The sequence below is a fragment of the Tupaia chinensis genome, unplaced genomic scaffold (assembly GCF_000334495.1).
Source record: "Tupaia chinensis unplaced genomic scaffold, TupChi_1.0 Scaffold000272_1, whole genome shotgun sequence".
Taxonomy (NCBI): Eukaryota; Metazoa; Chordata; class Mammalia; order Scandentia; family Tupaiidae; genus Tupaia; species Tupaia belangeri.
Window position 1 is genome coordinate 2,533,349 of NW_006159754.1, and position 10,878 is coordinate 2,544,226.

The 10,878-nt window shown below is 40.5% G+C and overlaps 1 protein-coding gene across 1 annotated transcript in view; it reads right to left on the reverse strand.

Annotated features, from left to right (window-relative positions):
• The window catches only part of IGSF10 (immunoglobulin superfamily member 10), a 28,280-nt gene that overhangs the window by 15,102 nt on the left and 2,300 nt on the right, over nucleotides 1-10,878 (reverse strand). Inside the window, exons 2-4 of the mRNA XM_006149738.3 lie at nucleotides 10,216-10,410; nucleotides 7,685-7,814; nucleotides 3,589-3,979 (exon numbers count right to left, since the gene is read on the reverse strand). Coding sequence (XP_006149800.1) covers nucleotides 3,589-3,979; nucleotides 7,685-7,814; nucleotides 10,216-10,410 — 716 coding nt within the window. The remainder of the gene's footprint in view (nucleotides 1-3,588; nucleotides 3,980-7,684; nucleotides 7,815-10,215; nucleotides 10,411-10,878) is intronic.

Genomic DNA, 10,878 nt, shown 5'->3' on the forward strand with positions numbered 1-10,878 from the left:
TGCCTCACTGCTTGCGACTTGTTTTTCAGGACCTAGCCTGAATCTCTCTGGGTGTTCATGTTCTCCTGACACCTTTCATAATCTCTCATCCCACTCTTCATCATTCTCTATTAGAATGGTTTGTTTAGGGACCAAGAGATGGTGTAACATTTTCCTCACTGGACTTGCATGTAGTTGACTGTGGTTCAAGTCCCAGACTGGCAGCTTAAAACTCACGTTGGGCATGTGTGTGCCCAAAATCCCGAGGGGAAAATAGAGGAAAGGGAATTGTGGCGTGGCCATCCCCCTGGGAGGGTGATTTCCCACTTTCTGTCTCTCTCTGTCTCTCTTGTCTCTCTGGTGGGTGTATGCAGCCTATAGAAAAAAAAATTATCTCTGAAAAAAAAAAAGAATGGTTTGTTTAGTTGTCTTTCTTCCCACGAGACTGTAAATTCCATGTTTGTTCATCTGTTTGTCCCCAGCCTAGTGGATGCTCAGGAGAGATCTGTGGGAGGGTTGGAGGAAAGAAGGAAGATCTCATTCTAAGACTATATATTTTTCCACATTTTAACTTATATATGAAGACATCTTACAATTAAAGGTGTTTTCGGTAGCAGTTGGCAGTCTTAATACAGCTCTCACTGCCTGTATACTCACAAATATTGTCACAGTTTTTTATATTGCTTCCTCTTCAACCATGTCACATGCATTGTTGGTACTACATGTATTCAGGTGCCACTTAATGTGCTATGATTAAGATTACATTGTGCTTCGGTATTACAACAAGAGGTATGCATACTATGTATGTAGAAAGGCCTGGAAACAGTAGAAGGACATAAACTTACTATTTGTGAAACAAATGTTTGTCAGAGAAATGGCTGTCAATCCAGAGTTTATAGAAAAACACCACCCAAATCCTTGAGGAACCAAGAAATGGAAGCACACAAGGTTAATGTGACTGATTCATGGGTCTTACAGGATTATCATTAAGGTATCCCAGTCAAAAAGAGAACATGATTATTTGGACACAATTGAAACATGTTATCCCTAAGAGTAAAGTAGGAAGCATCTCACTTCCTGATCTCAAAATATATTACAAAGCTGTGATCATCAAAACAGCATGGTTTGGGCACAAAAGCAGGCAGGTAGACCAATGGAACAGAGAACCCAAAAGTAAACCCCAAAACATACTGCTAACTGATTTTTGACAAAGGGCACAAGACAACCTAGTGGGGAAAAGAAAATCTCTCCAGCAAATGGTGCTGGAAATATTGGATATCCACCTGCAGAAAAATGAAACTGAGCCCCTATTTCTCACTGTTAACAAAAGCAACTAGGGGGACCAGCAGTTGGCGTAATGGCTATGTCACTGGACTGCCATGTAATCGACCGTGGTTCAAGTCTCAGAACTGGTGGCTTAAACTCTCACTGGGTGCGTGTATGTGTGTGCCCAAGATCCCGAGTAGAGAATGGAGGAGAAGGGATTGCAGTGTGGTCATCCCCCCTGGGGGTGATATATTGCTTTCTGTCTCTCTGTCTCTCTCTCTCTGGCGAGCGCACACGCCATATAACAAAAATCTCTCTCAAAAAAAATCAACTAGGAATGGATCAAAGATCTAAACCTAAAACCTCAAACTATAAAACTACTGGAGGAAACACAGGAAAAATTCTTGGAGACCTCAGAGTTTGCAAAGCCTTCTTAAATTGCCCCCAAAGTACAAGCAATAATCTCAAAAATAGACAAATGGGACTACAGTAGGCTAAAAGCTTCTGCACAACGAAAGAAACAATAATTAGAGTGAGGATACAACCCTCAGAATGGGAAATATATTTGCAAACTATGCCTCCATTAAGGGACTGATAACCAGAATATACAGAGAACTCAAGCAGTTTAGCTAAAAAAACCAAACAGACAAATAAACAAAAACCTCTATCATAAGGGAAATGTAAACCCCAAACCACAATGAGATACCGCTTAACCCCAGTCAATGGCTAATGTATTCACGCTGGAAAAAAAGCATGTTGTACAATGTACAGATGTATAGTGATTAAAAAAAAAAGAAACAAGTTAGCCCTAATGGGGCTGTCTAATTATTTGACATATATGTATATGCATGTTATAGCTCTACATAGACATGATATGCACATATGACATGTACCTATCTATATACACATGATACCTATGATCTTAATGGTCCAAATTGTATTTATAGATATTATTTATTTTACTTACATATATAAACATATAAATAAAAATTGGGAACACATTAAGACCATAGGTATCTAAAGATCGGGTGATGGGTTCATTTTCAGTCATCATCAAAATGGCCATATAATTGATAAATGCTTAGTTTTAATAAAAATTATTGGGACCAACAAATGACATAATGGTTACGCCACTGGACTCCCACGTAGTTGACTGCAGTTTGAGTCCTGGACCCACTAGCTTAAAACTCACACCAGCCCCATGTGTATGCATGCCCAAGATCCCAAGAGGAGAATGGAAGAGAAGAGATTGTTGCATGGCCATCACCCCTGGGGGGTGATTTCTCACTTGGTGTCTCTGTCTCTCCGGCAAACGCACATGCCCTTTGGCAAAAATCTCTCAAAAAAAGTTATTGAGTACTTGCAGTGTTGTAGGCATATTCTAGGAATAGATATATTAGATAAGGAAGAGGCAACAGGCATCTAATACTAGTAATATAATAAAATGCTATCCATTTTTAAATGGTAGTATGGCAAATTACAGAAATGGTAAGGTGATTATTTTGATGCAGTTGGGGTGAGTGGAGGAGCAGTTAGACTTCCCAGAGGGGTAAGTACCGAGCTGAGTTTGCTGCTGGCTGGGAAACCATCGAGCAGAAAAGGGTAGGAAGAGAGAGTAGCAGTTATCAGAGGGCAAAAAGCTATGATGCATCTGAAGTTCAGAGTTGTTAGGGTGATGTTCCTGGTTGTCTGGGTTGGGAGAAGAGCTGAGTGTTGGAAAGGAAGGAAAAGAGGTTGAGTGTAGGCAAGGACCATCCCAGAGGACCTTCCATGCAAGGCTAAGGGACATAGAGATTGGACTCTAAGCCAGGACTTGGCAAACTTTTTATGAAAAGGGCCAAACCATGAAGATTTTTGACTTTGTGGACCATAAGTCTCTAACACAACTGCTTTACCAGGCCACTGGGCCACAAACACAGCAGCCATAGAAGATGTGCAAAGGATTCATAATCACTGAATTATTAGTGAGACTTCATTTTCTTTTCAGTTAAATTACCATGTCTTCTTCACTTATTGATAAAAACACCTCTAGTCAAGATTCCTCTATTTAATTAGGACAAAAGAAATAAACAATAAAAGGGACCAGCAGGTTGGCCTGGTGGTTAAGTTATTGTACTCCCAGATGTCCAGTTATGGTTTAAGTCCCAGACCCAGTGGCTTAAAACTCACTCTGGGCATGTGTGCATGCATGCCCAAAATTCTAGGAGGAGAATGGAGAAGAAGGGATTGTGGCGTGCCCATTCTCCCTGGTGGGTGATTTCTCACTTTCCTCCTCACTGTCTCTCTCTGGCGAGTACGTGCACCCTATGGTAAAAACCATAAATAAACAAACAGTATAGATACCTGGTTTCTCCTGTGTCCAGTCAGACAACCATTTTAAATGGCAATCACAGGTCCAGGGGTTCCCATGTAGATAAAGGCTTTCTAGATGAGGCATATAGGAGACCATCTCTTGAGGGAGGGAGGTCAGGAAGTTATCAGACAGGTATAGGTACTTAATGAAAGATGTCTTAAATATCTGGAGGTAGCTCAAAGAGACAAAGGTATCTGGATGCAGCTTAGTGAGCTGATTTCCTTCCAAGTGCACCAGGCGCAGAAAGGTGAGTCCATAAAACACCTCTGGGTTTATAAACTCAATATTGTTGTGGTCCATATGCAACCGTGTCAAACTCCTGAGGCCATAGAAAGTATCTTTCTGAAGTTTTCGGACTTTGTTATAGCTCATTTTTAAGACCTAAGAATAAAAAGAATGCATTAATTTTGTCAAAGGAATTGTCATGAAGGAGAAATGTATCAATAAAATGGCATGTTGCGGTCAATCCAATGTCTATGATAGCTTGTTTAGATCCTATTTCAAATACATTTCTTCCAAATTAAATATAATATTAAGGGAATTAGAACACCCAAACATTTACTGATATTGAGGAATTACTGTTAAAATTATAAAATATAATAATGATGTTGGGGTTACTTTTAAAAGATTCCTTAACTTTGAGATACCGAAGCACTTACAAATGAAACATGACAACTTGGATTTGTATTTGTGTCCGAACAATTCAATGGAGTGCTGAGTAGTGGGGGTTCAGGTGAGGTGAGAACTATACAACTATTGAAACTGGGCGATGATTCACTGAGGTCATGATATCAGTCTCCCTATTACTGTATACAATCAGAAATTTCCATGATAGGGCTGGCAGGTGGCATGGTGGTTAAAGATGCTGGATTCCCACATGGCCGACCATGGTTCAAGTCCTGAACCTGGTGGCTTGCTTTCTCGCTTTCCTTTTCTCTCACTCTCTGTCTGATCAAATTATAAAATAATAATAACTAATGGAGTTAAATAATTATTTTTTTTAAATCTCCATGATGAAAAGTTTTTAAAAGTATGTTTCAAGTGAACATAACCTTTCTTAAACCTGAATTTTCATGAAAAAAATATTGATTTTATTTTTTAACATTTATAATATCTTCATTGAGATATAATTCACATGCTATAAAACTCACCTTTTTAAAATATGTAGTTCATTGGCTCTTCATGTATTTGAAGTTGCACAACCCTCTTCTCTAACTAACTTCAGAGAACTTTCACTGTCCTCCAAAAAAAACCCTGATAACTATAAGCAGTCATTCTCCTCCTCCTGGTCCTCCTCATTTACTATGTCTATGGATTTGCCTATTCTGGAAGTGTTATATAAATGGAACCATATAATATGTGGCCTTGTGTCTGGCTTCTTTCACTTGGCGTAATGTTTTCAAGACCCTTCTCTGTCATAGCATGCATCAATACTTTTTCTTTTTCAGTTGCTGAATAACATTCCATTGAATGTATTTTCCACATTTTTATCTCAGGTGATTGCCACTTTTTAGTTATTATCAGTAATATGATTTTAATTCCTTTTGAATTGAACATAATTTTTAAATATTTCAATAATGGTTGGGTATTCTCTAATTCTCTTTCCAGTTACTAGTTGAATATACCCTTTTGCCCAAAAAGAAAAGAAAAGGAAGTGATAGTAACAACAATGATTTATCATTTTCTTAAAGAATTATTTTTATTTTACTTTACTTACTTATGTGACCAGAGAGGGACAGAGTGTGTGTGTGTGAGAGAGGGAAAGTAAGAAAGCAAGCCACCAGGTCTGGGTCTTGAACCATGGTTGGCCATGTGGGAGTCCAGCGCCCTTAACCACCAAGCTGCCTGCCGGCCCCAATCATCATGTATTTTTGATTTGGCCTAAACTATTATCTCTGGGGAAGATGCTTTTCTGGAATCTCAAGTTCCCTACTAAGCAAAGAAATGTAAGTCAACAACATAGAAGAACATTGCCCCAAATGTTACTTGGAAATACAATTTCAAACTCAGTGTTCCTCAGATCTATTGAAAACCTAGTCAAGATAATAAATAGGTGTGGAGAGCTTAGTAAGAATATATACTCTACCTATTCCTTTGAGGATATGTATTTTAAACAGAGCGTATCAAAATCTCATATTCAGACTGAATTTCATTGCTCTCCACCCAGGTAAAACGTCCCTTACATCACTCTGGTGTGATGCCAAAAGGCTCTATGAACACTGGTAGTTCATCTCTTATAAAGATATTATTGACTAATTATAACGTATTGGGTCATTGGAAAAGTCATGATGCTTTTTTGGGTAGAAAAATATGTCATGACCTTTGCAGTGACCAAAAGGGACTTTGGAAGGCTTTCTTTCTGATTTAAAATCAGATATGTTTTTGTCTTTCTCAAATAGTTTTACTCAATTTACATTTAATCATTACACATTTTTATAGCATTAATATGGTTTTTCAAAAGCATGTGTCCATTGCATGTCAATTAAGTCAAAGATATTACTGTACATAAACATCATCCTCAACAGATAACTTTCCTTTCTTGTGACTGTTCATTTTTTTTTTCTTCCTGAGCCTCTCCCTCCCATCCTCACTGCCCACCTCCTTTGATGCAGTGCCTGGTATCTACACTTGCTGTCTCTGCTATTACATCTTCCAATCTTTGAGTTTCTGCCAAAAGTACAGACATTTGGTATATCTGTATTGGGGATATACCATGTCTGTCTGTCACAATCTGGCTTGCTTTGCTTAGCATTAAGTCTTCTATATTTATCCACTTTGTATCAAATGGCAGGGTCTCATGATTTTATATGGCTGAGTAGTACTCAGTGTTTATGTGCCACATATTTTCAATCCAGTCATCCATTCTTGGGCATTTAGGTTGATTCCAAGTCTTAGCAATTATGAATAATGCTGCAGTAATCATGAATGTAAGTGTCTTTCCCACTGAGTGTTTTCCTATCCTTTTGGGAAATACCCAGGAATGGTGTTACTGAATCTCATGGTGAATCTCATGGTCGTTCCATTTGTAGGTTCTTGAGGACCCTCCATTTGTTTTCCGCAGTGGCTGCACTCATTTGCATTCCCAACAGTGCAGGAAGGAGCATTCTCTTTCTACCACAGCCTCACTGGTACCTGTTCATTAGCTTTTTGATCATAGGCATTCTAACCAGGGTTAAATAGTATCTCATTCTGGTTTTCTAAAAAATCTACTAGATGGCATGAACTGTGAATTCGCTTCTAGACAGTTTTAAGTGTTACTTCTAGCAGACATAAGGATCTCTTCACATGGATTTCCCTGTGTCCCCTTGATTCCTACTTCCAGACTTGATTTAGTCTTTACTTTCTCACCTACTTGCGTGATATTTCTTACAATACTTGATTCATTTCTGGAAGTCCTCATGACTTAAAAAGTTTTTTAAACAAGGCAGGGCATAAGTAAGTAAAAAAAATTGAAACAAAAAGAGGAAAAGTCTATTCATCTATAAAAATCTAATGTGTCTAACATAATCTTAAGTTTAAAAACCATATTTGATTCCCAGAGGAAACATGACTAGAAGTAGCCTTTCAGGATTAAATTTTAAAGGTTTAGAAACCTCTGTATATTGATTATTTTCTTCTAGTATGAGAATACATGCAATAGAATTTTCTTATTCTAATTTCCATATATTGTTGTGTTTAAAAAGAAATCAGTTCTGGGACCAGCAGTTAGCGTAATGGATATGTCGCTGGACTCCCATGTAGTCAACCGCGGTTCGTGTCCCAGACCCGGTGGCTTAAAACTCACACTAGGTACATGTGCATGCGTGCCCAAGATCCCAAGAGGAGAACGGAGGAGAAAGGATTGCGGCGTGGCCATCCCCCCAGGGGGTGATTTCTCGTTTTCTGTCTCTCCGTCTGTCTGGCAAGTGCATGCGCCCTATAGCAAAAACCTCTCCAAAAAAATAAAGGAAATCAATTCTTCAATATCTTCCCCTGAAGTCTGCCTCTAATTTACTGAGTGTTTATTCTTGTATAGGAATGGGAAGCCTTTGCGGGTGCACACCAGGGTCTCCCTTACTCTAAACCCCCTCCCCTCACTAGCCTCACCTGCAATGCTTGCAAATCCGAGAAGGTCTTATCAGGGATGGTGTGAATGCCATTGCTGTGCAGCATGAGTAACTCCAATTTGTTCAGACCAGAAAAATCTGTTTCTGTCAGTCTAACCAAGCTGTTGTACCTGAAATAAGAATATTATTCTGGGCATAAGCTAAAGTTCAACGTCAAAGCGAAAGCAAACACATACACACAAACCAATGGGTCTCTTGTTTTACCTGGGCTATAACCACAGGAGATAATCCAAAAGTTAAAAAATATAATTAAAATCCACCAGATGTCATGGAAGGTCCACTCTCTATCCAACCCTCCAGCCTTGGCTACAATAACTCCCTTCACGTTCTCAGAGTTCATCACCTTCCTTCTTATTTTCAAACCTTTCTGTGTAAGCTCTTCCTTCAGGCTGGAATGCCCTTGCCCTTACTTTTTTTTTTTTTTCTATATGTGAACACTACAACCCAATCCATTCTTTTAAGTTTCTTCCCTCCCGCCAGCTCTTACCATCTCTTCTCCCCTCCTTCCCTCTCTTCCTCTCTTTTACTTTCATAGGAAAGAGGAAAAGACAGAGAAATACAGGCACCCTTGACAGGATCTCTCATGGGCATCGTCCCTGCAGCCTTTCTTGCCAGCTAGGACCACAGGCACAGTGCCCAGTCTACACAGGTTCACCTGAGAACTGAACTCCCGATCCTTCACACACACCCAGCATCATAGAGTGGCACGCCATCGACATGTCACGTCTGGCTCCAGGCTATTCTTTTAATGACACCGTCCCCTCATTCTCTTAGGTGGAATTCATATTATAAAGTAGCAGTGAAGAAACCTGGGCTCTGGAGCCAGTCTGGGACTTCTGGTTTGGGTATGCTCGTGAGCTCAGGCACTTAGTTGTGTGACTTAGAGTAAAACCGTCACCTTCCTGTGCCTTGGTTTCTCTGTTTTTATTCTGTATGCTGCTGAAGCAAGCACAGTTTTCTCATCTATAAAATGCAGACAACCTACTCCAAAGGGGTCATGAGGATTAAATGAATGAACACATGTAGAGTGCTTAGCCCAGAGCCAGCCCAGAATAACCATTAATGTTAGCTATTATGAGTAGTGATTATCCCCAAGACACTTCATACATTCTATTACAATATTTATTAGATTGCACCCACTATGTATTTGGCTTCTTCCTTTAACTGTACCTTCAAGAAGGAAAAATTGCATCTTGTTCCTCATTGTGTCCCTAGGCCAACAACTACAGTGCTTGGCACATAGTAGGTGCTCACTAATGTCAAATGGTGTTAAGTCTGGCTATGCATTCACACATACACTTTTCATCAACCTTTAAAATGTGGTCAGTCTTTTATAAGATTTTTGGTCTTTAGACATTTTTTTGCTGTAGGGTGTGTGTACTCAGAGAAACAGAAAGAGAGAAATCACTCCCCAGGGGTGATGACCACACCACAAATCCTTCATTATCCTCACAGGATTTGGGACACACATACACACATGCCCTGCGTGAGTATCAAGTTGCCGAGTCCAAGAGTCCAACAGTGGTTGGCCACATAGGAGTCTAGTACCTTAACCACTATGCCACCTGCTGGCCCCTAGAAGATTTAATTAGGATGGGACCAGCAGTTGGCATGATGGCTATGTTACTGAACTCCCATGTAGTCGACCATGGTTCGAGTCTTGGACCCGGTGGCTTAAACTCATGCTGGGCACGTGTGCGTGCGTACCCAAGATCCCAAGAGGAGGATGGAGGAGAAGGGATTGCGGCATGGCCATACCTTCTGGGGGGTGATTTCTCGCTTTCTGTCTCTCTATCTCTCTGTCTTTCTGGCAAGTGCACATGCCCTATACCAAAAACTTCTCAAAAAAAAAAAGATTTTATTAGGCATTCATTTTAAATAAATTTGTACCAAAAAGGGGGGGGGGGCAAAGGGCCTTTAAAAGGGATATAGCAGACTTTTCTTGCATATCTTTTCTATACCAGAATATTTCCAATTGCCCCATCATCTCTTATGAGATGCCCCATCATGACCCTGATTTTTTTCTTAGAGATTTTTGCTATAGGATGTATGCACTCACCAGAGACACAGAGAGACACACAAAGTGAGAAATCACCCTTAGGGGATGGCCACACTGCAATCCTTTCTCCTCTCCTCTCCTGGTTTTTGGGCACACGCACACATGTACTTGATGTGAGTTTTAAGCCAGAAGGTCCAGGACTCAAACTATGGTCAGCCATGTGGGAGTCCAGCAACACAACCACTAGGCCATCTGCTGGCCACCCCCTAACAGAAGCCATATTATTTTTCTGCAAAAATGTAGCCAGAATGAATCATCTTTGCAGTCATGGGCCTCCCACCTAGCAAGAGAGTCTTTCTTCAAGTTCTAGCAGAACTTTCTTCTAACAAAAGTTTACTGAGAGAAATTTTCTTATTGCCCCAAACTTCAGATTCCCATGAATTCCTTTCAGAAGAGAAAAATTGTTACCCTTCCAAAGTCTTGGAGAAGAGAATAAGAGAAGGCCCACTCACCCTAAATTGATGCGCTCCACGCTGGCCGGAATGCTGTCTGGAATGGAGGTCAGGTACCGAAATGTACAGTGTACCTCTGTAGGCACGAAACAGGTGCAGCGGCGGGGGCAGGCCCTGGCCCCGGGGGTGGCCACCAGGTAGATCACAGAGAAGGAGACCAGCACACAGCTGATTCCCCCACCTTTTACCTTCATCCTGAAAAAAAAATATTATACCTTGGGGTTTACAGAGGATTCAAGTAACATTCCAGGATCACCATACAAGGTACTCTAGGAATTTGGGAGACCTCCTTACAGGTGATACTTGGCCAATTTCATTCACAAGTTTTGTCGTAAAATGTACTTTAAAAAACCATAGTGTGTCGGGACCAGCAGTTAGCGTAATGGCTATGTCACTGGATTCCCATGTACCCGACCACGGTTCAATTCCCGGACCCAGTGGCTTAAACTCACACCAGGCGCATGTGTGTGCATGTCTAAGATTCCAAGAGGAGAATGGAGGAGAAGGGATTGCGGCGTGGCCATCCCTCCTGGGGGATGATTTCTCGCTTTGTGTCTCTCTGTTTCTCTCTGTCTTTCTGGTGAGTGCATGTACCCTATATCAAAAACCTCTCAAAAAAAAAAAAAAAAAAAACCAAAGGGGGGGGTGACCCCACACAAAACT